The sequence below is a fragment of the Gopherus evgoodei genome, chromosome 19 (assembly GCF_007399415.2).
Source record: "Gopherus evgoodei ecotype Sinaloan lineage chromosome 19, rGopEvg1_v1.p, whole genome shotgun sequence".
Classification (NCBI taxonomy): domain Eukaryota; kingdom Metazoa; phylum Chordata; order Testudines; family Testudinidae; genus Gopherus; species Gopherus evgoodei.
Window position 1 is genome coordinate 21,403,337 of NC_044340.1, and position 27,890 is coordinate 21,431,226.

A 27,890-nucleotide genomic window follows, 5' to 3' on the forward strand; every position below is an offset into this window, starting at 1 on the left:
CAGGAAGGGAAAGAGTGAAGTTGACTTTTTCAGATGAATTATTTTTTAATTTAGTATTGAACTGTTTGAGACAGTTTGTTACCGATCACTGCACCTCTTCCAAGCTCCAGAAAGCATCCCTAGTCGCAACAGTATTTAAACCTATGGAAGTGCATGCTTAAAGGTGTAGTGCCTGAACCAGGGCCCGGGAGGTTATAACGCTAGCCTCTACTCCAGCAGCTTCCTGCCAAGGCTCTCAAAGCACGTGACAAACACTAGTGACTTAAACTTCACAGCCCCCGCACCAGGTAGAGCAGTGCTATTCCATGTCACTACTACCCTGCTGCGGCAGAACCTAAGGCCCTGCGTTACTCATTACTGTGTTATTACAAGAAAGCCATCGTAATGTCCCCAGCTAATTCCAGTGCCAGAGCTGTTAGTGCCTGTCTTGGCACGCCCAGGGTGGGGTCTGTCTGACAGAGGTGCTGAGCATCCAGACTGCCATGGAAACCGAAGGAGGAAACTGGCTCTCTGATTTTAGGGCTCCTCCTGCTATCTATCACATCTCCATACACATGTAAAAAAGCTCGGGTAAGTCAAGCCTCGCCATTGTGCAGCCTCTGACTGCACCAGAGGCCAGCTAGCGAGCTGGTACATGGCTGAGGAATCAGCTCTCAGGGCACCTGTTACACCATACAGATGCTTCCTGGGTTATGCAAGACCCGACTTACGCAAATTCGCACATATGGAAAAAGTTCCATAAGCCAGAAATAGGATTTTCGAGTTGCAGAAATTTTTGCTTAATGTATGGGTGTGCGTTTCCGACCTACACAAAATTTGAGTTACGCAAGGCTTTCCAGAACAGAATGATGGCATAAGTCGGGGGCGTCCGTTCATCACAGCCCCTTGCCAGTTCACACAGCACGGAAACCCAGCTCTCCAGAGAGCATGGCTACTCTACACACTGCTGGGAGACTCCCTAGGAAGATGGAGATATTCCAACCCACAGGTGTAACATCTCGGTGTGACACAGGGACACAGAGAGCAACTTGTGACTCAAACTTCCCCGTGTGCACTCCGGGTGACCCAAGGGAGACATTCTTTGTTGCCCGCTGAGGACGAGACATCCGCTGCCTGCTGTGCTGAGCCTTGTGGTTACGGGGCGGGTGGCATTCACAAGCATCTCCCCCAGCTGACAGTGTCCAACCCCTGGTTCAATCCCAGAACGGTGCCAAGTGGGTCCTAGGGAGGCAGCTCTGAAAAAGGGGCTGGATTTGTGGGGGAAGGGCACAGACCTCTCTGAGTTCCCCAAAACTCTCTTTCACCAAGCTCCCCTGTATGCTGAAATAATCAGTGCCCTTAGGGACACAGCGATGGCCCTACATGAGCAGCCCCCTCATGTCTGGCCCCCCGGCAGTGACCGATGCCTGATGTTGAGGAGGGAGGAGTAAGCAAGGTAAGGCTGCCAGCTGCCTCCCTCACCCCGGGGATCGGCTGCAATTTGTTTATCCCTTTCTTCGCACAGGCACCCTCGGGCTGAATCCCGCTCACACCTATTGTTCAACCTGGCCCCATTGTTACTCATTGGCATGCACAGCATGGCGCTGCTCATGCAGAGCCCAAGGACAGGTCTCTGCTGGCAAGGCCCAGCCAGAAAACCGAGAAGGGTGGGGAAGAGGGCTGGGTGGTGGGGGCAGGGCCAGCGCTTGCATTTAGGCGACGTAGGCAGTCGCCTAGGGCGCCAGGATTATGGAGGGGGCAGCATTTTGCCGGGGGGGCGGCAGGCGGCTCCTGTGGAGCTGCCGCAGCCGTGCCTGCAGAGGGGTCGCTGGTCCCGCGGCTCCGATAGACCTGCCGCAGCCTTGCCTGTGGAGGGTCCGCTGGTCCCGTGGCTCCAGTGGACCTGCCGCAGCCGTGCCTGAGGAGGGTCCGCTGGTCCCGCGGCTCCGATGGACCTGCCGCAGCCGTGCCTGCGGAGGGTCCGCTGGTCCCGCGGCTCCGATGGACCTGCCGCAGCCGTGCCTGCGGAGGGTCCGCTGGTCCCGCGGCTCCAGTGGACCTGCTGCAGCTGTGCCTGTGGCAGGTCTACTGGAGCCGCGGGACCAGCGACCCCTCCGCAGGCATGGCTGCGGCAGCTCCACCGGAGCCACAAGACCCTAGTACGGGGCGGTGAAATGGCCCAGTGCCTAGGGTGCCAGAAACCCTGGTGCCGGTCCTGGGTGAGGGGGAAAGTTATGGCAGAGAAGGGTGGGGCAGCAGGCTCACTCTTACACACATATTGGCTCCTCTGCTTTGGGGGCTTTGAACGTTGACATGTAATTGCAGGGAGGGCTGGCGAAGGGGGAAGGGGATCTGGAGGAGGAGGAGAGCTTGCACGTCCCACGGGCAGAGCGGGTCGTGCAGATGTTGGGCACAGCATCAGAAAGGGCCTCGAGCCGTTACTGGAAAAGGGAGGCAGAGGGAGGACCAAGCAGAGTGGAGTCAGCAGAGCACCCAGTGTGCCGGGGGAGCCGGGGACAAGCTAGGGACCAGGAGCTCAACTACCCTGGTTAACTCTGCAGTGACGTCAAGGGCTTTAGTGGAGTTCCTCCGGATCTAGGCCAGGATCTGTCCTGAGATGAAGGCATGTGCTGGGTGTGAGGAACGATCCATTCCGTGCGCCCCCCCATGTGGGGCCAGAGGGGCTGGCCTGATAACAGTGGACGAGAAGCACCCAGAACAATCAGCCTATCACAGCAGATGGGTTTCAAACGGCCCTGCCAAGGTCACCACGTTGCTTTTCTGCTGCGCTTTCCCCGGGGGAACAGGGCCTCAGGACAATGAAGGGCCAGGCTCCCATCCCCATCCAGACCCTCACAGTGCAGGACAGTGTTCTGCAGCCACCAATGCGCAGCCTCAGGCCAAGAACCCAGTTGGCCCAGCTGCCAAAGGTGGCACTTGGACTGATGGGGCCTGGCACTCAGTGTCCCAGCCCGACACGTGTCACAATGCTTGGCTGTGTAACGTGCCTGCGCCAGCCGCTTGTGCCATGTCCTACCCAGGGATTCTCATCATGAGCCACCACAAGGTGGCTGTAACTCTTTCGGAGGCGACAAGCTGACTAGCAACAAAAGCCAGGCAAGGCGTCTCCTACAGCTGAGCAGTGAAAGCCTTGGAGGAGAACAGAGCCCCGTGTGCCAGAGCCCCTGGGACGAAGCAGCCCAGCTCAGCAGTGAGAGCTTCAGTGCGACAGCAGCACCATGGCAATCTTCAAAATGCGTTTCTGTAAAGTAGCTGCGCTTAGCCCCTTTCAGTCCAAGGTGCTCAGCATGCTTTACACGTGCACACACAGGGTAAGCAAGGGATATGTGTATGGAGCACTCAAACGGAGCATCTTCTGGGGTGCAACATGGCCGCTGTCTAAGAGACAACAGCAACACAACACCCCAGCTCAGCTCAGGTCAGGACGAAGAACCCTGGAGCAGCTACAGCAAGGAAACTGGGTGAAGAGGCAGGCGACTTGTGCTCACTGACTCACTGCAATGAAACTGGGTTACTTGCCTAGAAATATGAGGAGCTGGTGACCTTAGAAGTAAGGGCATCACCGTCTGGTAACCTTCCGTGTCACGTCTTCTTCCTTCCCCTCCACCCTATAACAGTTCTGACTCAAACCCAACTTTGAACAATGCGGAAGGACAGACAGATAGAGGGAGAGCAGCGTGGGTCGGGTGCCTGTTATCACACGGAGAAGAGCCTTGCTCCATCACTTCTCTCCCGATAGGTTAATCTGGGCAATAGCTCTGCAGGTGAGTCACTCGCCAGGGGCAGATGCAGAGATTATGCAGGTGATGTTGATGCTGACAGATGGGTGTCAAATTACAATCCAAATCATAATTCCTGTTTGACAACTCCCATTGTGGGTTTTAAATAGCACTCCTGCTGTCCAGCCGTCAGTGCTGGGAGAGAGCACCAAAGAGCAGGGGCTGCTCAGCTCAGGCAGAGTGGGGACAGCTGCAGAGCATCTGAGACTCTGGACAAACCGCATGGGTTCTGGCACCTTTCAGGCACCCAGCGATAGGAGGGCACGTGCTGCGTTCCAGGCAGCCCTTGGATCTGGGAAACGGACTCTCTCCACAGGCTGAAGGATACCTTGCAGCTGGGCAGACATGGTGAGTCACCAGCATGGGAGCATAGAACATCTTTCTTTCAGCTCCCAGGGCCCCTGGCAGATCCCACCATCCTTCCCACAGGGATGGGAGACGCTCACCTCCCTATTTGCTGCCATTTCACTGCTCTCCTGCGGGAGTTTCAGACTCAGTCAGATAAAGAGCAGCTCCATGTCTGAACAAGGCAGATTTATTATCCCGTTCCCCCTTGGCTCTGAATATCCAACAGTAGTTCTCAGCCCAGGTGTGCAACCCGTTCTCTGCTTCCTTTCTTCTTCTGGTCTTTGCTTTATTGCTTGCTAATATATCATGAGACGCTACTGCCCAGAGCCCGTGGCTCCTCAACTTCTGCATGGCTTCCCCTCCTGCCTCTCACCGCTAGGAACTGCACAAATATGTCGCTGGAATTAGCTGCCCCTCAAAAGTTTTCTTGCTGGGGGGTCCAGGGCTCTTCCTGAGGTCAAAACACATGTTCTTAGAAGGGTCATTCCCTAAAAGAGTCACTGCAACAGCTGAGCAAAGCATAGGCAAGAATTGTGCCAGCCTCCCCCATGTTTCTCAGCCAGTGCACCTGGAGCTGGCCTGTGGAATGTGGGTGCCATCGTGTGCACTAACACGACTGCCTGCATGAGGGTTTTCAGAAAATCTGCCCTGTTGTCTCTCCCCCACTGGCAGCTGCAATGCGAGTGCACATGGGTATTTCCATCACTGTGTCACCCAATGCAGGTGGAGAAAACACTAGCTCTGAGCAGCAGGATATTTGCCCCAAAAGATCTTAGTGCAGACAAGGCTCAGGACAAGAGAATGACCATTGATTTCAATGGGAACAAAGCCCCAAATCTGCACCCCTTCCTCACACTGAGGAGTACACACTCCTATTGAAGTCAATAGGCTTAAAGGGGGCAGAATGTGACAGTAACTCAGGCTTCTACAAGGATGTGTAGGAGGCATCCCTATGGATGTCCCATTTCTACGTCCCAGAGATCTGACCGCCATTTTTAGAAGTTTCTAGAAACTTCCCTTTGCAAAGTCTGCACAGAGCACAGCTCACATTAGCTAGCAGGCTTCTTTGGCAGAAAGAATGGGAGACGTTTTCATGCCAATGATGTGGGTTTTGACGCAGTGTAATTACCCATTTAATAGTGTCCATCACAGAGCGAGCCCTCTATAGACCCTGATGAATCAGTCTAGCCACCTCGCAGTGAGAGAGGGAGGTAAAGGAATACCATCCCCCATTTTATAGATGGGAGAACTAGACAAAAAGAGGCAGTGAGATTTGCCGAAGGTCAGTGAGTTTGTACAACCCAGGAGTTCCTCACTCCCAGGCCAGAGTGCATACCATTTACTCACTAATTAATGAGCCCTTACACGTTGACGCTGCATAGGAAGATTTCCTTCCTCTCTTTCTTAAAAGTAAAAAGCAGTAAATGTAACCGTTCAGCACGCAGCTCTGCCCCATCACCCCCGTGTTGTCTGACCACACAGCCAGAGGAATCAGGGATGTCAGAATGACCCCTTTCACTGATCCTTGAGACAAGCAGGGTGCAGCAAACCTAGGCTTGGGTGAACCTCCCCTCAAATGTCCTGGATTCCAATGCTCATCTCTGAGTCAAACACTTGTTGGTTTGTGTTTGCCAGGACACGGTTTGGGGCACCACAGCACCAGAAGCTGCACTGATGTTCTGTCAGAGATGACAGCAAGGTTATTTTAGTTAGTCACAGCAGCTCCAGTTTTCCAAGGAAAGTGTTTGCTTTACATAAACAAACTGGCACAGTTCCTGTCCAACTTTGAATTTAGCCAGTGCAGCTACAATTACAATGGTCTCTGTTTGAAGTCAGTTAGAGAGATACTGCACACACACTGACTGGCTACCTCCAGAGACCAGACTGAAAGCAGAGAATTTCTTTTGATATGAGGAGATTGCATAGACCCAAGCAAAGGCTAAGACCAACTGAAGCTCAGACATTATCCACTCTGCTCAAGAAGGATTTGACATGCACAGGATGTCCTTCTACTGGCCACTTCTGTCTCTAGACACTAGTCTAGTCTCTAGGCAAGTTTTCATTCCAGCATCGCCTGTAAATTTCACCAGGGCTGAATTGTCTGCAATGAAACATGCAATAAAGACCGACCCGAGGCAGCCACAGAGACAGAGTTCAGCTGGTCGAAAAGGCCTTTGAAAGTGCAAACAGAACCCTGAGCTGAGCTCCAACAAGCGGGAAGCTCGGTGGGAGAAGTCGAAGGACAGGAGCTCAGCGGAGGCCCTGCCAGCACCCAGGGGCCAGTGTGGGAATTTGGCTCCAAGCATTTATGTAGAGTGGGCAGCTGTCAGAGATTATTGCAGACGGGGAATCTCCTCAGTGACCTAGGCTAAGCCTAGCTTACCACTTCCCCACCCTTGGCATGGTGGCACCCGCCCTCTTGGTTATAAAAGAGGCTCCATCTGTGAGGTGGGGCTGGAATTCAGAGGCCACTAGAGGGACCGGTCATGTGTTTGTTCAAAGCTCTGCATGATCACCTGGAGGCCACAGGTGGTATTTTATGGGTGAGCAGGCTGGGCTGTTGCAAGACAATCTGGCATTTATACAGACACCACACACAGAAGATAGCAGCTTCCTGGAGGAAATCGAGTCAGGAACGGGCAGAGGAAAAGGCAAAAAGTTAAACTGACCCCCTAGCCCCAAAGATACACCCCTCCTGCTCCCCCTTCACTCTCACCGCCCCACACACCCACTCCCCAGACAGATTTTCTTTTTCACACCAGACTCCTGGATCTCCTTCCTGGCAAGCAGCTGGCATATTGTGCATTAACCCGCCACCTGCTGCCCTGCCATGATTCACTGCTGAAAATTGGCTTCAAAGACAGAGATTCTGACTAATCTGCTCCAGGGAGGAATAAACCAGACCGTGAACATCTCTTCCTGCACCACTGAACTCCAGGGTCAAGTTTGTTAGGATTTAGCCCATTGCATGGGCTCTGGTAGAGAGGTGGAAGGGACAGGAAGGTGTTACAAAACATGGCCAGACTGCCCAGAGAGCTCAGGGCATCACAGTGAACCCCCCCCCTTCTAACTCCGCACTCCCAGGAGTTATGGACACCGCGCTTGCAGGTTTCCAAAGGGTTTACAATAATGAGAATAAAAGCTTGCATTTCCACAGTAGCCTGGAGGGTTGAGCAGCGGACAGGGGATCTGCAGATCATGGATTCGAATCCTGACCCTGGCCCTGACTTCAGGTTGGAATGCAGGTGAGGGAAGGCCTGACTCAGGTCTCACTCCCTACCCTGTACAATGGCCCCCAAAACCAAGAGCCAGCCCGGGGCAGTCCTGAGCTCCAGGCAGACAGAACAGGGAAGGAGAAGGACGAGAGAGACTGATCCAAACGCCCTTGCCACAGAGAAGAATGGGGGCTAGTGCCGGGACACCCAGGTACTGTGCACCTCAGTGTTCTGTTCCCCAAAGGATTCAGCCCTGTGCCAGGGAGCGGCTAATGTCCTGCCTGCTCTGCACCATGGGAGTGTTGGCCTCACCCACAGACATAGCCTCGAAAGCCAGGGGTGAGGAGCAGCATCAGTTAATAACTAAAGAAAACACAGATTAGGCAAAGTTAGACCCAGCCGCTGGCTGAGTGAGAGGCAACGGCAGCTGCTGAGTAGATTTTGTCGTGAAGGGGAAAACAGGTCACGGTACATGAATATTGGGGAACACAGGGAAAACCCACTGACATAGCATTCTGGGGGCCTGACTCGCCCTCACCCTGCCCCCTATGCCAAGGCAACCTGGGTGGAGAAGGCAATGGGTCAAAGCAGAAGCATCTTGCACCCACGTTGCTCAGGGGAAAGTGACAGGGGCCCAGGCACTGCAGAATCAGGCCCTTTACCATTCATAAAGGCAATGCAGCCAGATTCCTTCAGCCCCGCAGCTTGTGCAGTCGTTTGCACCCAGGCAAAGCAGAGCAGGGTGGGTGTGAAAATATCCCTCTGGTGTAAGTGAGGGGCGGGAGAATCTGAGCTGGTGACATTTCATGCCCATTTTGCTCTCCCTTTGCATGGGTGTAAATAGGATCATGGGTGCAGGGGACGGTGATAAGCCAGTAGCTGCAAAGTGAGCATTGACCTGTCAGTTCTTGGAGCTGATGAGTCCCACCCCGCCCTTGGTGGAGATGTTCCCCATCAGTGAAAGGTGCGACTGAGCACCCAGGCCAGTGGGCACGTCTGCACCCTGCTAGAACACATGGCAGCACTCTGCCCCATGACACTGCTGATCGCCCGCTCTCTGCGCTGCCCCGCGTGGTTTTATCCCCGACCCCGCAATATCTGCTGCTTTTCTTAATGCCCTGCTCCTGGAGTCCAGTGACTACACGAGATTCGCAGCTTTCATTGAACAAAACCTCAGCCTCTAGCCCTGGTGGCTGTGGAGAAAATACTGCCCAGCACCCCAGAAAGCAGGAGGCAAAGAAAAAATACCACCACCATTTACTATGTTTTGGAGCCCACGATTCTGGGGGCCTGACTCCTGATTTCTAAATGCTCGGGGTGGGCAACCCTGCAAATGATTAACAACAGCGAACCACTGAGAAGTCTGACATCACTCAACAAGCAGCTCCCATCCCTGCTCCTAGGCGCCTGAATCACAGTCCCTGTAGAATCTCTCTCCTTTGTGGGCCATTTTGTCTTAGAATTTGACCCCCCCCCCTTCTCCCTGCTCATCCTGGGCACAGCCCCAGTACAGAGCCCTGACGCTTACCTGCCATTGCAGCGTCCAGCAGCGACACTGGAGGGAATGGTCTCACGCAGGGTGGGAAGGGACGTTAAAGTGACATGGAAATGGGCCGATTTCCATAGGCCAGGAGTTTGCTTTGCAAGTGAAAGCAGCCAGGGTCAGGGGGCAGCTCTCGGCAGCACAGTGAAGGCATCCGTGCACATGTACGGCAGCCACAGGAAAGTCCAGCCCCGCTGCCCTGACTCCCTCTGGTCAGCATCAATACATCAACCAGAGGAAAGCTGGGCTGCTCCTAAGGCAAAGCCTAGGTGATGTGTTTATCAGGGCTTCTCCTTCTGTAAGCAGCTGTGGAGAGGTGGAGGGGGCTTTGCGTTTCTATCACTTTCTCCTGAGACTGGCTGCTGCAAAGGGGTTTGTTTACATGTCTCCTAGCAGCTGCAATAGCTAGCCCTGCTCTCCTTTCTTCTGTTTGTCCCAATAGGCTGGGGGGTGGATCCCCCCTCCCCCCACCCCGCAGGGACAGGCACAGCACGATGGAGAAAAGCAAAAGACACGGGAACAACCTCGGGGGGTGGGGCAGCCCAAGCCATCGAATTGGACCTAGGTGGCAATGCAAGACAGATAAAGTGGAAAAACCACCTGCCCCTTGCTGCTGTGCAGCCTGCTTTATTCCTGAGCTGGGAGGATGGGGGGTTGCCTGTCTCCGAAGTTCATCCCCTGCCTGGATATTCGTCAGGCTAGTCCCACAGCACACCCGCCTGCATGCAAGGGCAGGGTCAGCAAAGTTCTTTCCAGGGCCAGAATCGCCCACACACCAATGCCCTAGTCTCCTGGAAAGGGCCTTCCTCTGCTACCAGCCAGTGCTTCCTGCACGCCTTGGACACTATCAAAAGTTGCCCGCCGAAGTGCCGGTTAGGGGGCCTCAGGAAACTCTCAGGCAGGCAAGAGAGACCACTTCCGGTCAACTGAGAGAGCCCCAGAACAAACCTTGCCTCCAATACCCAGGCGCGAGGAGTGCTTTCAAATCTGCACCTCGATCTGGTTCTCAATTTTTCATCCCTATTTTTAACATGGGTTGAATTCAAACCTTCGCTCCTGCAGTGTTTGAAATCTGGTTCTCGGTCAAATGGCTGCGGCCTCGCTGTAGTTAATCCCTCGCCTAGATCTTCAAGTCCCCTGGAATCAGACCCTGGGCAGCCCCTCTGCTCTGTCTGTGCCTAGACTTTGAATTCCACACGACTTCTCAATACAGTTCAGTGATGCTGAGATGATGCAAGCTGTTCCTTGGCACTGCCAACTCAGAGACTCTACCTGGACTTTAGTAACGAGTTCCCCAGACAATTGTAGCCTTTGTGCTGTTGGAAAATGACATGGGTTTCAATGGGGTTATTTTTTTCTTTGTTGTTAGTTTGTTTTCAATTAACTGTGGAAAAAATTGCACAGGCTGAGGCGTCAGAGCATCCTCACACACAGAACCACAGAAATGTGGGGCTGGACGGGGCCTCAACAGGTCATCTAGTGCAGCCCTGCACTGAGACAGGACCAAATGAATCCAGGCCCTCCCTGACAGGTGTTTGTCATCTGTTCTTAAAAACCTTAGGTGACAGGGATTGGACAACCTGCCTTGGAGCCCGTTCCAGAGCTTAACTACCCTGAGAGTTAGAAAGGTTTTCCTAATATCTAACCGTACTGCAGATTAATCCCATTACTTCTTGTCCTGCCTTCAGTGAACATGGAGACAATTGATCACCATCCTCTTTATAACAGCCTTTACCATCGTTAAAGACACTTCTCAGGTTCCCCCCCCGTCTTTTTTCTTTTTGTATGACTAAACATATCCAGTTTTTTCAACTTTTTCTCATAGTTGAGATTTTCTCCCATTTGTCCATATCTTTCCTAAAGAGCTGTGCCCAGCTGAGGCCTCACCACTGCCAAGCAGAGTGAGACTATTACCTCTCGTGTCTTACATACAACACTCCTGTTAATACACCCCAGAATGATATTAGCCTCTCTCACAACTGCATCATGTTGTTGACTTACTCAGTTTGTCAACCAATGGAACCCCCAGTTCCTTTTCAGCAGTACGACCACCCAGCCCAGTGGCTCTCAAACTTTTTTTTTTTACCGATGACCCCTTTTACATAGGAACCCTCTGAGTGTGACCCCCCCTATAAATTAAAAACACTTTTATATGTATTTAACACCATTATAAATGCTGGCAGCAAAGTGGGATTTGGGGTGGAGGTTGACAGCTCGCAACCCCCCATGTAATAACCTCGCGACCCCCTGTTTGAGAACACCTGACCTAGCCAGTTTTTCCCCTCTTGCACTTGTCTTTATCAAATTTCAACTTGCTAATGTCAGACTGATTCTCCCATTTGTCGAGGCCATTTTGAGTTGAGTTCTAATGCTGTCCTCCAACGTGCTTGCAACCCCTGCCAGCCGGGTGCCAGTCACAGATTTTATAAGCACACTCTACTCCATTGTCCAAGCCACTAATGAAAATACTGAATAGTACCAGCCCCAGGACTGATCCCCGTGGGACCCCACTACACACAGTCTCCCAGTTTAACAGCAAACCAATAAGAACTACTCTTTGAATACGGTTCGTCAGCCAGTTGTGCACCCACCTTCTACTAATTGCATCTAGACCACATTTCCCTAGTTTGCTTATGAGGCCGTCATGTGGGACGGTGTTTAAAGCCTCACTAAAGTCAAGGGGGAAGAAGCACATGTTTCTCTTTACGCAGGTGAGTAGCCTAATCAGCGGGACTATTTCCCTGCATATGTCCTAAGAGACCTGGACGGTCTTGTGTTCACTCACCATGCTGGGAGGCACAGAACAATGCAACACAGCCAGGTCATTGCAGCCACAGGACTGCTGAGCTGTCACCTTATAGGTGACATGCAGCCATTTTCCCCCATTTGGCATGTCCTAGTTCATCTCCTCTCCAGGGTATCTCCTCAGTATCTAAGGCCTGACTATGGTGGAATAATATCGAGCTCCAGAACAAAACGGTCAGAAATCTCTCCTTGCAATGCCTGGGAGCTGCAGGGGCACAGCACCTGGCGCAGCCAAGCCATATAGGCTTTGAGGAGACAAGCATGTGGTGACAACACAGATTTCTCGGGGATATTCGGTTACATGAGCAAAAGCAGAATTGGGGCCTGAGCCTTTAACAGAAACCACCAGGGTCATTCCGTGGGGAGACCATGGCCAGATCCAGTGGAAAGACTCCCGTGACTTCAGTGGGCTTTAGATCAGTTAGGATCAAGGTCTTGGTACCCAAGCAAGCAGCCTTGCACCATGCACACAGACTCCCTGTCATAAACAGATAGCTAAGGGTTAATGTCTCTTTTACCTGGAAAGGAGTAACCTGAAACACCTGACCAGAGGACCAATCAGGAAACAAGACTTTTTCAAATCTGGGTGGAGGGAAGTTTTGGGTGTGAGTTCTTTGTCCTTTTGTCTTGTGTCTGACCCTCTCGGCTCTGAGAGTGATCTTTCTGTCTCCTGGCTTTCTAATCTTCTGTTTCCAAGTTGTAAGTACAAAAATAGTAAGACAATAAGGTTTATATTGTTTTCTTTTGTATTTACATGTGTGTAGTTGCTGGAATGTTTTGAATTGTATTCATTTTGAATAAGGCTGTTTATTCATTTTTCTTTTAAGCAATTGACCCTGTATTTGTCACCTTAATACAGAGAGACCATTTTTATGTCCTTTTCTTTCTTTTTTATATAAAGCTTTCTTTTTAAGACTTGGAGTTTTTTCTTTAGTGGGGACTCCAGGGAATTGAGTCTGCAGCTCACCAGGGAATTGGTGGGAGGAAGAAGTCGGGGGGGAAATCTCTTTGTGTTAGATTTACTAACCTGACTTTGCATACCCTCTGGGTGAGGGGGGAAGTACTTGTGTTTCCAGGACTGGAAACAGGGAGGGTGGAGTCCCTCTGTTTAGATTCACGGAGCTTGCTTCTGTGTATCTCTCCAGGAACCCAGGGAGGGAACACCCAGAGGGGGAAAGGGAAATGGTTTATTCCCCTTTGTTGTGAGACTCAAGGAATCTGAGTCTGGGGGTCCCCCAGGGAAGGTTTTGGGGAGACCACAGTGTGCCAGGCACTGTATAGATTCCTGGCTGGTGGCAGCTTTACCAGGTCCAAGCTGGTAACTAAGCTTGGAGGTTTTCATGCTAACACCCATATTTTGGATGCTAAGGTCCAGATCTGGGAAAAATGTTATGACACTCCCATCCTAGGAACCCTCCTTTTCCAGCACTCCCTGTTCTTTTAATGCACATATTCAGTTCACTGACTGCTGTTTCCTTCCATCTGCAGGACACAGACTCTGAGCAGCCCCTGAACAGGAGAGGTAATGGCCTTAGGATCTCAGGCGGGATTGTAAGTGTTGCTAACCGTGCTCGGCTGTGCTCCAAGACCATGTGCTCATGAGCTGCTCTCTGTGTTGCAGGTCCTTCTCCGGCACGCAAACCCCCGACTGGGACACAAAACTTCAAGCGATTTGGCCTCCCTCTCATTGCCACCGTCCTGAGCATGGCCACCATCATTGTAATTGCCTTCCTAAGTAAGGTCCCTTCTCTCCTGTCCCACTTGCATGCTGGGAGCTCGCACAGCAGCCACACTTCCCTCTTGCTCTACACTCCACCAGGTGCCCTGGCAGTCTTGGCCAGAGCATGCCTGACAAGGCCCTGTAGTGATCGCGCCTGAGGCTACAGCCTTTCCCCTGCAGAAACAGGACCTCACACCTGCTGAGGCCAGCATGATTTGGGGAGAAACAGGGCGAGATGCAAACTTCAGATCCAGATCCCAGCCCCATCCCAAAGCCTGGGGCTGTTGGGATCCAGGGTTTGGAGGGAGCGGCGACTCTATCCTCAGGAGTTTCATCCTAATGCTGCCTTTGGGCCAAGTTGTGTCTGACTCCAATGTTTACGCAGAAGTTGGGGGGCAAACTGCAAGGAGCCTTTGCCTCCTATGGGGGGGGGGGTGTATTGAGGACCGCTGGAATTTTGCAAGCTGCTGCTTTAAGAGTGGGGGGTGGGGGTTCCCTGGTCCTGCTTGCAGGCTCTGTAGTAATGCTTGCAAGTGGAGTCAGTCTGCCAGGCTGGAAACAGACAGCTTAAAGCACAATGGGGTCTCTCATTGCCCTAGGAAGAGCCTGTTTTCGAGCTCTTGTTCTCAATGCTAAGAAATAAAATTGTGTTACATTGCAAGCTTCCAGCGAGAGATCTCATCTCTGTGTGCATATGCCATGAACATAACTCTGTGCAGAATCCAGGCACAACTAGGCATAGCTCACTCCCTGCTACTGTCCCCAGGGCAATGGGAATGGTGCAGGGCTATGCTTAGCCCCACTGCGCTGGCCAGCTGAGTTAGCTGGATGGGTAGGGGGCACCTCTATATGCTGGTGCAGAGACATGCTACCTCTCTGTGTCTCGGAGGCACCGTGCATCTAAAACACACACCTCCTTCTGGTATCCACCTGGCCCCTAGAGCTCTTGAGTGTGTCCCCAGCATCCTTACATAGCTTGAAAAGCTCAGCGCATGGCTTACACCAGACCTGAATCTGCACTGCGAGAGCATGCATGGAAAGCTTCCCCCCTACTCACAGGCCTGCAGAGTGGGTGCTGCCAAACCCCTTGCTCTCAAGAGAAGCCATTTGCAACAGATTTAAACCCACCCCCCCCAATGTTCCCTGGCAGACATAAGACAAACATCACAGACCAAGTTGGACTCTGTCCCTTTCCCCTCTAGTCAAGGCAACTCTAGAACACTACTACTTCCTCTGCAGTAAGACAGTCAAGTTCATCCCTCTGCAGCAGCAGTGTAATGGGCAGGACGATTGCTCCTGGGGAGAGGACGAGGAGAACTGTGTGCAGCGGGTCCCAGAAGGCCCACTCGTGGAAGGTGAGTTGTGGATGTTAAGCCAGCAATGCCAGGTTGTGCAGGGGTCAGAAAGCAGCATTCAGAAATCACTGATCAGGGCCAATGGCTGTACCAGGGAGCAGCATGCACCAGATGCTGCTTATGGGCCAAACTGCAGCCACCTGGAGAGGAGCCTGCAATGCAGCTGACTCTCTGTGTTTCTCCCTAGTCCGCATTTCCCAAGACAGAGCCACCTTGCAGGTGCTAAACAAAGAGACTGGAGCCTGGTTCTGGGCATGTCATGATAACTTTCATATGACCCTGGCAAAAGCAGCTTGCAAGCAAATGGGCTACAGCAGGTACCTGCCTTCCATCTCACTCCTCCTGCTCTCTGCTCATCCCTTTCCCTCTCATTGATATAAAGCTCACTGCCCCTTTAATAAAACCTTTCCTGAGGGGATATTTGAAATAACTATTAATACTCATTAGCATGCAAAGCTCTGGCCCAGTGTCCTCTCTCTGCAGAGTAGGGATAGCCCAGGTATCCCCTTCACTGCCCCTGTAAACATGAGAGGGAGCTCAGTCTCTGGGGCCCATTCAGTCCTTCCTCTATGCTGAGGCTGTGCATGGCTTTGGAGATGCAGGCACCTAGACAAACTCCTAATAGCCCTGCCCTCCCTGCCTGACTGTGGCACTGGCCTCAGCTTTCCCTCTTCTCCAGTACCTGACTCCATATAGTCTCATGCACCCAGCACAATCACCCTCAGGTCTCCTCTGCTGGGCTTCCATTTATCAACTTAAACAGCACAGAAGCACACCTAGCCTTGTGTCCTTGCAGCTATCTCCCTGCAGCCCTTCCAGGGGTTACACAGTCACTCTCAGATCAAGGCTTCTCTACATCTCCCTAGCCAGCTCTGCCACTAGTCTTGCTCCTGAGGTCCTCTCCCTGATCTCTTAGCCATTGCCATTCTACCCAACACCCCCAACCCAGTACCTTCCCACTTCTCTTTTTTCTGAGAAAGTGCCAGGCTCTGCCTTTTATAGCCTGCCTTGCTCATATGATCAGTCACGTGATCTCAGGGTGCTAGTCCCTCCCCCAGTATTCCCAGCCCTAAAGGACTGAGGGCACAAACAGCTGGGCTGGTCTGTGTTACAAACACTCTGATATTCCCACCGTTATTTCAGGCAGGGCTCCAAGCTGCCATCCAGGGGTTCTGGGTGTTGCTGACCACCAACCAGAGCCAGATCTGGAAGAACAAGCCAGCTGTGAAAGGCTGTCTCCTCTCTCTAGCCTGCACCAGTTCTTTTCAGTGAACAGAGCTGAGCTAATACTGCATGGCTAATTAAAGCCAGGATTTTCCAAGGAACGTGGCCAACCCTGAGCATCCAAAAATCATGAGATTGGCTAAAAAGCATGAGTTTTAAAAAAAATACATTGGGGTATGTTGGAGGGGTTGGGTTTTTGTTTGTGTTTTCCTCCTTCCGATGTTGGAGCCTTTAAGGTTCAAGTTTGTAAATGTTTCTCTATGATCATGGGGGCTAGAAACTTGCTTCTTTAAAAAATAAAAGTGAGGCTTCTCACCTAATCCCTGACTCAGGGAGCTGGGGCTTAAGCAAAATACCAGCCAGGGTGAGAACTGGCAAACGATTGTAGGCAAACTCCCTTAAGTTTCTTTGAAAATCCCAGCCTGATTGTTTTCACACTGCATCTTCCCCAGACCCAGAGTCCTTTCCACTCAACCAGCAGCTGATGCATATTACTAGCAGGTGGGCATGTAAAGTGCCATCAGCAGGGGAGCCTAACAAATCAACACACCCTCCAGGAATCCCACTGAGCATGAAACCTGAGCAGGCTTTCAATTCCTGACACAAATGGAAATGAAAGGAAAGGATAAAGCACACACCCTCCAGACTCCCACGGGCTCCTTTCTGAGGTGCATTTGCTGCAGGGATCAGCAAGAAGGGTGTCCATCTGCAATGCTTATTTTAACAAGAAAGGCTCCCTTTGTTCCTCAGCCATACTGGTTCCACCATCTGGAATAGCCTCCGTCCTGCAGGAAGGGAGCTGGCACTGGCCTGCTGAGCTTGCACTTTGCAAGTGACCAGGGCTGCCCGGGAGGGAGGGGCAAGTGGGGCAATTTGCCTCAGGCTCCACAGGGGCCCCCATGAGAACATAGTATTCTATAGTATTGCAACTTTTTTTTACAGAAGGGGCACCCAAAATTGCTTTGCCCCAGGCCCCCTGAATCCTATGGGCAGCCTGCAAGTGACACTCTAGGATTCTGTGGTCGTTTGGGGCGAGCAGCGGGTTTGGGGGTCTCCCCTTCGCTGTGGCCATTCAGGTTGTTTTTCTCTTTCCATCCCTGTTTTTCTTTGCCACCTTCTTGCGTCTTTCTCTCCTTCACCCTCTTTTCACTGGTCCTTTCTCCTGGGGCTCATGTTGTACATCCACAGCGTGTGCCCTGAAGCGAGGCCGGACGTGCTCTGGCACGGTACAGAGAGGAACCTGCCCTTCCCCTACCCCAAGATGATCCGAGCTGAGGGAGGTTCAGTGGGAGCAGCATCTGTCCATTGTACGGTGCAGCAGCTTTCTCCCTGGGTGTTGTCCTTCCTGGGCAGCTGGTCCAGACTCAGTCCCTCTGCCCATGAGGGACCACTTTCTCCTTGCAGGGACCGCTCGTGGGCTCAGTGTGTGAGCTCCTGTCTCCTCACAAACCCACTGGGCCAGGATCCCCAGCTTTGCCCAACTGAGGGCAGCAGGCACTTTGCCAGGAGCCACAATGCAGTATGAATTGAGGCAGGTTGCCTGGCCACCCCAAACTATAACAGGGAAATGTCATGTCCCACTATGCAATGCTCCATCACTGGCCCGGCAGCAGGGAGGTCCTAGCGTCTCTGCCACTCAGCTTGGATGGATACAGGCACAGGCCGGCATAGGCTCTGCTGCCACTGGCTGTGCTGCTGGGATGGGGCCACTTGATCGAACACTGTCTGTATTTTCCAGCGTCCCCACGTTCAGCGCGGTGGACATTGCAGACACACAGGGCCTGCCCATCAGGGAGGTCACACTGAACAGTGGGGTCCTCCGAGGGCAAGACTCCGGCAGGTGAGTGGAAAAGCAACCAGTAGGTGATCTGCAGAATGGATTAACTTGGCTGTTTGAGTGCATCTCGTGGAGAACGGCTGCTGCGATCAGCAGGGCTCACTCCTGGGCTGAGAGCAGAGCAGCAACGATTCTTAGTCTTAGCGCTTAGACAGCATTTCCTTGCTCATCACACGTTATAGGCAATATTACTGCTCTGCTCTGCTCCTCAGCATGGGAGGCAGCTCTGTGCCACGCTCCCCATGCTACAGTTGAGAAACTGAGGCACATGATTGTCTAAGGCCACAGAGCGGCTCAGTGTCAGAAATGAAGCCCAGGATGTGTTCCTGGCACCCAACCCTGGGCTCAGACCACCCCTTTCTCCATGAGGTTTATAGAGGTTTGTCAGCTGGTGCCCCTGTGATTCAACACTGCTGGCTGGCACCCATTGCTGATGGTTCCCATGGTAGCCCCCAACATGACAGCTGACTGACCAACTCCCCACCAGCCGACAGCCTGTGCTCTCTTAGGGATGCTGACCTATAAGCAGGCCCCAAAGTGCTACTGAAATCCCTTGGAGCTGGGGACAGAGATGTTCTCTTGCTGGGAACAAGGTTTAATTGTGACCAGCTCCCAGTCTGCCATGGTTCACGCTGACTCGTCAGCAATGGTTCAGTAACTGAGGGTCTCACCGCTGTGTGTGGACACCATTACGCTGGGGAGCTGCTGAACCTGGGCGGGCTCAGAGCCACACAGCCCCAGACGCTGTTCCGATGGGACAGGGTTTCTGTCCCTGAGCAGGACCTTTCTGCTAGGCAGTGCCTTGTGAGGTGCAGCTGGCCCTGGCTGCCCATTGACACACCCTGGTTGGGGCCGTGTTAGGAACACAGCTTCACCTTGCCAAACCAGAGGAATGTATAAGCCACTTGCTTGGGGCGGCCTGGTGGGGAAGCCTCTGACCCCAGCCTCTCCTCCCCTCCCGAGAGCAGGGCCAGGCAGGGATTAGTGCCAGGGCCGGTGAGGGTGGGGAAGCCAGTACAAATTACCAGGGCCCGTCAGTCCGGAAGGGGGCCCAGAGCCCGGCTTCCTTGGCCCTGTTTAGCTAGTCCACCTTTGCTGGGGAGCCCGAACCCGCTCTCGGAGGCCCTGTTAGTGCACAAGAGGACACTGCTCAGCTCTGTACAGTGAACTCCCCAGGGCCTGGGCCCAGGCCCAAGGCAGCTGCTGACCCACTGTCAGCCCAGCCCCTGCAGAGTTTATCGTCTCTGTGGTGGCCAATGCAGAGTTTATCACAAGGTGCCAGTTGAAGCGCTGTTGGCATGGCTCAGAAACACGGCCAATCAGGAACCCAGAACAGTCAGCGCTGCCACTTCACTCCTCCGAGCAAACCCCCTCGGTTTGAGGAGGCTCCTCACAAACGTAATGTGGGGGTCGGTCCACAGGCCGAAGGGCTGATTTCAAGGTAACCGCGTACTAACCAATGCAATGTGCAAACCCCATAGCTCACGGGCAGAGACGTGCTGTGAGAGATGTAGCAGTTAACGTGCCATTTTCCTGTTCCAGGCAGTGCCCCTCTGGATCCATCGTTTCACTCACATGTGCCAGTAAGTGTGATTCTGTTATTAACACTAATAATAGAATCTCAGGGTTGGAAGGGACCTCAGGAGGGCATCTAGTCAAAGCAGGGCCAATCCCAACTAAATCATCCCAGCCAGGGCTTCGTCAAGCCTGACCTTAAAAACCTCCAAGGAAGGAGATTCCACCACCTCCCTAAGGAACCCATTCCAGTGCTTCACCACCCTCCTAGTGAAATAGTGTTTCCTAATATCCAACCTAAACCTCCCGCACTGCAACTTGAGACCATTGCTCCTTGTTCTGTCATCTGCCACCACTGAGAACAGCCGAGCTCCATCCTCTTTGGAACCCCCCTTCAGGTAGCTGAAGGCTGCTATCAAATCCCCCCTCCCCCTTCTCTTCTGCAGACTAAATAACTCCAGTTCGCTCAGCCAATCTTTGTAAGTCATGTGCCCCAGCCCCCCGATCATTTTTGTTGTCCTCTGCTGGACTCTCTCCAATTTGGCCACATCCCTTCTGTAGTGGGGGGACCGAAACCGGACGCAATACTCCAGATGTGGCCTCACCCGTGCCGAATAGAGGGGAATGATCACTTCCCTTGATCCGCTGGCAATGCTCCTACTAATGCAGAGAGCAGCAGCAGGTTTGACAAATCCTGGCACCATTTTACCTAGTCTTTACTTGGGCCGACTCCAACCTGACAGACTCAGGAGCGCAGGATTTGGCTCATGGCGTTTAATGTGGACAGATGTGATACAAGGTATGGATCTGATACAAGCACGGAACTGCCAGAGCTGGCAGTTATGGAGCAGTGGAAGGAAGTGCAGCTGGTCTGTGCCATTCTTAGGTCACGAGGTGTGACACCGGGCACTGATTCAAATCCAGCCCAGGGCAGTAGTGACTTAGAGCTGTCATCATTTCAGTCCTTATCTGTACTAGAAAAGTTGGCTTAAGAGCAACGATTTAAAATCTATCCAGCTAAAGCAGTGCAAAAACTAATGTAGACGCACTTATGGCGTAACCCCTACTTACACTAAGTTAGCTAGTGCAGGTGAATTATCTAATTAATTACGCTAAGCCAATTAAGGTTTACAGTTTGAATGGGAAGGCAATAAATGAATTGATTTAAGCAAGTGTGGCAAAATTCTAAAGAAAGTGACAGTCTATGATATACATATAAGCCCTGCAGTGTCAATGGAAAGCAATACACACAAACACACATATACATATATGTTCTTTACCAGCCCTCTGGCTCCTAAGAATACAGTCTGCACAGACAGGTCTGGAACCTGCATTTTCCCCCCACAAGGCACGTTCTCGGGCAGTGCGGGGGGGGGGGAGTCACTCTCCCACGTGCTGAGCTAAGATGTTGATTTGTTATCTCTTACCCTTGGATGCAGCCTGCGGAGAAAGTGTGAGGTCTCCACGTGTGGTTGGTGGGGGCCAGGCCAGGATCCACTCTTGGCCATGGCAGGTCAGCTTACAGCACAAAACCCAGCATCTCTGTGGAGGCAGCATCATTGACCCGAGGTGGATTCTCACAGCAGCACATTGCTTCAGGTGAGTCACCCAGTGCAATCCCCCTAGGAATTGTGGGTGGAGGACTCACATTAACCGCGGACACAAGCTGAGACTACAAACTGGAGATTAAGTGTATAAATACTGGGGAAGCCAGGGCTGCTTTCAGGAGCTGAGGGCTCGAGCTGCTTGGAAATGGCATTTTACATTCCTTGAAATGTTTTGATGAAAATGAAAAAAAAATCATTCATTTTTTAAAATTGTGATAGGGGGGTAATTACTGAAAAATTGAATAAACTAAATGTTTTTGGTTTTCAGTTGTGAAAAAAACAAAACAAAAAATCAGTTTGGGATTTGTTTGTGAAAGCCCCAACATTTCCGCAATTGAGAAATTTTCTCACAAAACCTTCCAGTTAGTCAAAAAGCCATTTCAGGTCAACAAGCTCTGCTGAGTGCCCGTAACTCCAGCGGCAGTCAGGGGAGTGGGAAGTGCTCGGCAGCTCAGCCAGCCTGGCTGCCTGGCTATATACACACTACGGGCTGATTTCCCTGCCCTCTGTGCTGTCATTTACCCCAGCGCAGAGCACATGTAAAGTACAGCCAACCTTTAACTCCTGCCAGTAACTGGAATTCCCTCATCTTTAAGCAATTTCTTTTACTATTTCAAAATTAAACTCTGGTTAGGTGCTTATATCTTTCAGGGCTCTCTTCGCTTCTTGTGCCTTGTCCAGTCTGTAATGCAACAATAGTTTGGAAAGAAAACATATGAAATTCCTTATAGTTCCTCTAATCTTAGTGGACCTAGTCTGTATATTCTTTGATTATATCTAATGCCTTTTATTTCACATTCTTCAAGGCATATGGTAATAATGAGCCATTATTATGAAGGAACAAGACAGATTATTCATACAGGGAGTGACAGTGCCTTTGAGCCATAAAGCAAACAAATGGGCAGCTTCAGTGTTCAGATGAAAGCTAGTTTGTTTGGATTTCTTGGAGCATCCAGAAGTTTGACCTCTGGAACATTTTGTATTCTGGATCTCGCAACAAGTTATTGCTTAGATAGTTCACTTGAATCCCCTCTCCTTCATCCCAATCTATCCCCAAAATCCAGCACTTAAGCCCCTGTAGCCAGCCAGTGACGTGGGAATTCTAGACACATGCATAACTTGAAAGGTTCCTGCCTAAACAATCATTTGAAGAGTTTGTTAAGCAGGGGAACTTATATTTTTGAGTGCATTTCAACCTCAATTTATCTGAGATACTTTAGTCAACACCTCATGCTTTGAGTTGTGCATGTTGATCTTCCCATTGTCCTTAGTTCCTTTAGGAAGGAACTAACATCAGGAATAAGTGAAGATTGCTAAAATCCTGGCTGGAGGCAGTGTAGTTGTACCATGTGGGTCCCAGGAGATTGGAGAGACCAGGTGGATGAGGTAATATCTTTTATTGGACCAACTTCTGTTGGTGAGAGACAAGCTTTGAGTTACACAGAACAATTCTGCATGTCATGAAGGGTGATTCGTTGCTTCCTGACTAAGGGGCAGAGAGGGAGCTATAGTTCTTATTACCAATACATATTCAAGGCGTATTTGACCTCTATACATCTCACATGAGCACCTATCATTATGGAGAAGTCACGGAAGGAAAAGAGCCACTAACCACTCGCTGAATTTGTGCATAGGAACAACCTGGCCCTTCAGAACTGGCGAGTGAAAGCAGGATCTGAAATCCTCTCCAACTTCACCACTATCCCCGTAGAAAAGATCTTCATCACTGACAGCAGTTATATGTTTCCTAGAGATAATGACATCGCCCTGGTAAAGCTGACGTCTCCCTTAAGTATTTCAGGTGAGCCAGAGTCTACTCTCTAAACTCACTTTCAGAAACTTCTTTGGAATAAGCACCCCACATAAATACCTTGGCATCCATTGCCTATGGATTTGTCTAAATGCGCGATAGGGCCGGATCCTCTGCTTTGGAAAAGTGGGGAGTGCATGACATGGGACAGGCACAAGTCAGAGGCTCTGAGGACACGTGAAGGAGATTGATAAGTCCATCTGGCACTGCGTGAAATACCAGTGTGTGAATGGTGCCATTAGTAATTCAACGTGTGTGACATAACAACCTGCAATGGTTGTGCCTGGCTCAGCCCATGAGTGTGCCTGACTGGCCAGACAAATGTGTGAGTGTGAATGTGCCTGACCTGCCAGAACTCAACAGAACACACTCACTTCTGCCCCGGTGCACACTGCATTAGGCCTGTCAAGCGGCTGTGTAAAACCCACTCTGATCATTCTGGCATGAGTTTAAGATGATCCATCTCTAGTGCCTGGGCAGCCAGGCAATCCTTTCTCCACAAGCCTAGAATTGAAACCCTCTCTCCTGATTCTGTCGTTCATATTCTCTCCCTTCCAGACACAGTTAAGCCAATCTGTCTGCCTTTTTTTGATGAGCCACTGCCCCCTAACGCCCCCCTGTGGGTGACAGGCTGGGGCTACACACAACAGGATGGTGAGTTCAGTAGGTTAGCTCTCCCCCACGCAGAACTGAAAACTGCTCTTTAACCCTGGTGCTCAGAGAGGCAGGGTGGAAGCTCTCATTTGTGTCTCTTTCTTGAGGTACATTGTCCAAGTCTCTGCAGCAGGCCCAGATCAAACTGATTGACAGCAACACCTGCAATGCTCTTGACGCCTACCAGGGGGACGTCTCAGATAAGATGCTATGTGCAGGGCTTATGGAAGGTGGTGTCGATACCTGCCAGGTGAGTACCTTTCTCCCCTTCCAAAATGTGTTCTTCTCATCATTGAGGTGGAAGCTCAGGTGTAACTCCTGCGTGCTCCTTCCTGCAGCCCTTCTGAAGAGGAGCAGGGTGGAGCCCTGAATAACATTCCTCTAATTCCAGGTGCGTTCGGGGTCCTTGCTAGCCTGTGGGACTGGGCCACAGTCACTGGATGTTGTGGGGGCAGAAGGGAGGCTGGGCCAAGACTTTGAATGAGTCTGATTTTCAGAAAGCAACTGAGCACCTGCCCCCTGAAAATCAGGCCCTTCTAAGGTGTTTCAGGTTTGCCCCCGCAGCTCACTGGTCATTTCTGATGCTCTGGCTCCAGGGCCCTTGGCCTTATGGTAAGGCCACACTGTGTGCATACGGGCTTGAGCTCTGCTTCCTCCATAGCCACTGATGTCTGGAGAGGCACAGGGGATGGGGAACAGCAGGGTTCCCTGTAATGCCTGCTTGTGTGTCCCCCTCCCAGGGAGACAGCGGTGGCCCCTTGATGTACAATCCAGGGCACTGGCAGGTGGTGGGGATTGTCAGCTGGGGACATGGCTGTGGCGGACGAAGCACTCCTGGCGTCTACACCAAAGTTCAGGCCTATCTCAACTGGATCTACACCGTCCAGAAGGTCAGCGTCCTTGTCTCTGAAACCTGACACTGATCATGAGCAGATTCCTCCCTGCTCCAGGGCTGGCAAGGGTCAGGGCTGGCAGCTTGTGCCACCCCTATGCTGTGAATGCCAGAGGCCAGCTGAGCTCCTGGCATGGCCAATGGCAGCCCTGTGACCTGCCCCGCACTGTTACTGCCACAGCACAGAATGGCCATGCCCACCAGAACACTCACTGCCCCAGGGCCTGGTGGGGTTTGCATACTGCACCATGGCTGGGACAGAGGTAGCAAGAGTCCATGAAGCATCTGGATTGCACAGAAGCAGAACTACATTGATGGGGGCTTGCTAGGGCTTCTCAGGGTTTAGTTCACCGGAAAAAAAAAAATATACGTTGCTCCTGGACGCCGAGCTAATAAAAAATCTGAAGTGTTTGCTGCTCCTAGGCTTCCTCAGCATGACGAGTGCCACTAAGCAGGCAATCTGGCTTCAAGCCCTGACCCTCAGCAGTAGGATCTGAGACGGGGTGGGCAAACTACAGCCCGTGGGCCGCTTCCGGCCCATCAGACATTTTTATCTGGTCCTCAAGCTCCAGCCAGGGAGCAGGGTCGGGGTCTTGCCCCTGCTCCATCCGCCCGGTGTTCTCCAGCCCCTGACTCACAATTCCCTTGATGGGCACCATCTTCTGGCATGCGCAAAGTCACACTGCACAGGCATGGTTTCCAGGATCGGAATCACCCCCCATGCGGCAGCCCCCCACTGCACAGCAGCCACCCCCTAAGCAGCAGCACACCCAGTCCCTTGCTGGTCTCCTACAGCCCCACTCTCAAGAGCCTTGAAAACGCCCAGGGGCTGCCCCTGTCCCTGCTAGGTGCCTCCATCCGTGGCAGTGCATGGTATGGTCACCTTGCTGTCATTGCCTCCAGGGACCCTAGGAGTCCCCAGTACTGCCCATGGACAGCCCCTCCCACCCCCCCATGTGTCCCTCCTCCCCACACCTCAGTAACATCCCTTATAGAACCCCCCCATGCTATACCCTATAGAGTCCCCCTCCCCCACTGGGCATTCATGGCCCACCATACAATTTCCATACCCAGATGCAGTTCTTGGGCCAAAAAGTCCCCCCCACACACACACACTCTGAAAGGGGCACATGGTGCTGGTGCTGCAATGGCTGCTCGCTAATCAACAGGGCCATGACATTGCTAGCTGCACGCATGAGCTCAGCTGAACGGAGCTGATGTGCATTTCTGCTCTTCCTGGCAGAGGAGACTCTCGCTAGCCAAAGCTCCCTAGCGAGGACAGGGCTGGTGATGCAGGGGGGTAGACGGGGCCTTTGGGAAGGCTCGATTCTAGTTCTAGACAAGCTTTTTGTTGCCCAGGCTCTGGGCCCTGGAGGCACCTGCCCAGCCTGTGGGGAACTGCCCCTACAGCGGCTGGAGGGAGCTGGGGACTGAAGGGGTGAATGGAAGCAGGTAGGCCAGGAGTATTATGGGGCATGTTCCATCCTCATGCCTGGCTGTGTTTTGGTTTCCTTGGGAACTGAACTGACATCTGAGGCTAGAGTCTGGTTCAATGTTTATTCCTGCGTTTTTGTGGTGCCGATTTTAATTTCTTGTGTGTCTCACCTTCCAGTCAGACCTCTGAGGACTCCCGCAGCGGCAGTTCCCGTCACGGCCACTGCGTTAAAACACCTGGCTGCCCTGGTTCTGAGACCTGCTGGGAAACTAGCTTCCAGTCATTCCACCTGGGACCTGCACATCCCTGGGCTCATGTTCTGAAGGCCCAGCACCAGGCTACGATTCAGCAGTGGCTCGGGACCCCAGGAGTGGTTAAAAGGGAGCTACAAGCAGAGGCCCCCATCACATCCAAGGAATTTGCCTGGCTCAGAGCAGCTCCCTGGAGAGGATGAGGTATTGCTCTCTACAGCCACGCTGGGCCAGGAAAGGTTGCTTGGATCCAAGCTGCTGTTTGCTCAGCCCAGTTCTACCCCATCACAGGGCTGGTGAAACAATCAATGCCTTTCCCCTGTCGGCTGGTCTCGCTCAGGAAAAGTTTATTCTTTTTAAGAAAAGACCTTTGCTAAAGGATGTAATCCCTATTCTTTGCTAGATCCAAACCTCTGATCCCAACAGAACTAGACCTTGAGGCCCATCCAGCACCACCAGTGGCCCAGGCCCATCTCCAGCCTCTTCGGCAGAAACCACTCTTTGTGGCCTACAGAATATGGAGGTTCTCTGACTCCTCTTTAAATCTCCACATTCTTAAACCAAGCCCCAGTGCTCAGCTGGGGAAAACGGGCTGCACTGCCACCTGCCAAACTTCTTTATTTGAAATAAGAACACACTATTTTGTACCCCGCAGTGGATGATTTTCTGTTGGCAGAACAAGTGCTGTTCTGGGCTGTGGCTGCAGAGGGCTGTTTGCTGTGATTGTTATCGGAATAAGCAATTATATTTAGTTCAATATCAGCCTTAGGAGACACCAAGGCTTATGCTGAACCCTGTAATAACTACAGGTCCACAAACAATCTCATGCCTTGCACAGGAGACCAGCATGTACTAGTGAACTGAGTGCAGGAACTCCTGCCTTCAAACCGGAATCTGCCACTTACCTCGTCAGGACAACAGAGATAACCAGAGCGCCTTTGGTGCAGCTCCGGGGGGTCAGCATAGCGTAAAAGGGGTTGGAACAAGAGGATAATTGGCCGCATGAGAAATCTGACACAAACCGTTTGGTGGCAATGATCCGCTGGGCTCTCGGGCCAAGACTCGGCACTTCTCCGTCCCGTGGTTGCTGCAATGAGCCTGAGAGGCAGAAACAAAGAGCAAGTCCCTCTCCAGGGTGCATGAGACACAAATCAACAGGCTGAAAGTGACGCTTCTGAGCAAAGCTGCAGGCTGGTGCCAGGGGCTCAGAGACTGAACCCATGGGGAAGGAGGGAGGGAGGAAAGACACAGAGCAAATTGTATTTCAGGAAAGAATTCCAAGCAAGTGGGCTGGAGAGCAAGAGTGCAACGCCAGAGGCAGCATATAACTGGACCCGCGGTGCTCTCCGGTGCCTCTGCTGCATGGGGTCCTGGTGAGCACTAGGGCCCGGGGGCAGTGTGACAGATGCTGCAACAGTTTAAAAGCAAAACCAGCAATTACACAGCATCTCATTCATTAACGATTGTGCCCGAGTGAGTTTCCTCAGAGCACCCTCAAGTGGGAGCCACATGTGTCCTACTCCCAGCTCTGGCACAGGCTCCCTCATTGGCCTTGAACTAGTCATGTCACTGCTCTGTGCCTCAGTTTCCCATCTGAGAAATGGGGACAATATCTGCCTCTCTAGGGTGTCGGGAGGGAGAATCAGCTAGCACCTGTGAAGTGCCTGGAGCCCTTAGGGCAGCAGGTGTCATGGAAGTGCCACGTTTTCTCATCATTGCCTGCAAATCACACACCTGAGTCCATTTCAGGTTCCTGCGGGTGCTAGGTGGAGCGACTCACCCTTGGCTTTAGCAGCTAGGGGCTGGAGCCAGCCACCCTTCCCCTCGGTAAAGCTTGGCGCACACACAGCCCCAGGAATGGGGTTGCCGTGTCTGTCAAGCAGCATGTTCCCTGACCCCA

At 52.2% G+C, this 27,890-nt stretch overlaps 2 protein-coding genes across 2 annotated transcripts in view; one reads left to right on the top strand and one right to left on the bottom strand.

Annotated features, from left to right (window-relative positions):
* The window catches only part of TMPRSS13 (transmembrane serine protease 13), an 85,817-nt gene extending 76,645 nt beyond the window's left edge, over nt 1-9,172 (bottom strand). The window contains exon 1 of the mRNA XM_030538393.1: nt 8,871-9,172. The gene's annotated coding sequence lies outside the window, so the exon portion shown is untranslated. The remainder of the gene's footprint in view (nt 1-8,870) is intronic.
* A 2,346-nt stretch (nt 9,173-11,518) lies between these two features.
* Nucleotides 11,519-26,171, top strand: TMPRSS4 (transmembrane serine protease 4). The gene is made up of 13 exons (XM_030538665.1): nt 11,519-11,596; nt 13,179-13,212; nt 13,312-13,425; nt 14,613-14,765; nt 14,953-15,082; nt 17,728-17,829; nt 19,369-19,409; nt 20,781-20,940; nt 22,583-22,749; nt 23,317-23,412; nt 23,520-23,662; nt 24,153-24,302; nt 25,917-26,171. The coding sequence occupies exons 1-13, from the start codon at nt 11,519-11,521 to the stop codon at nt 25,926-25,928; spliced, it is 1,380 nt and encodes a 459-aa protein (XP_030394525.1). The 3' UTR covers nt 25,929-26,171.
* The last annotated feature ends 1,719 nt before the right edge of the window (nt 26,172-27,890 follow it).

Excerpts from the sequence above, each read along its gene's own strand:
- TMPRSS4 (XM_030538665.1), top strand. The coding sequence starts at position 11,519 with ATGAGGCCGTCATGTGGGACGGTGTTTAAAGCCTCACTAAAGTCAAGG. Across the intron at positions 20,941-22,582 it reads ACAGCAGCACATTGCTTCAG|GAACAACCTGGCCCTTCAGA; the intron begins GTGAGTCACCCA and ends ATTTGTGCATAG. Across the intron at positions 22,750-23,316 it reads GTCTCCCTTAAGTATTTCAG|ACACAGTTAAGCCAATCTGT; the intron begins GTGAGCCAGAGT and ends TCTCCCTTCCAG.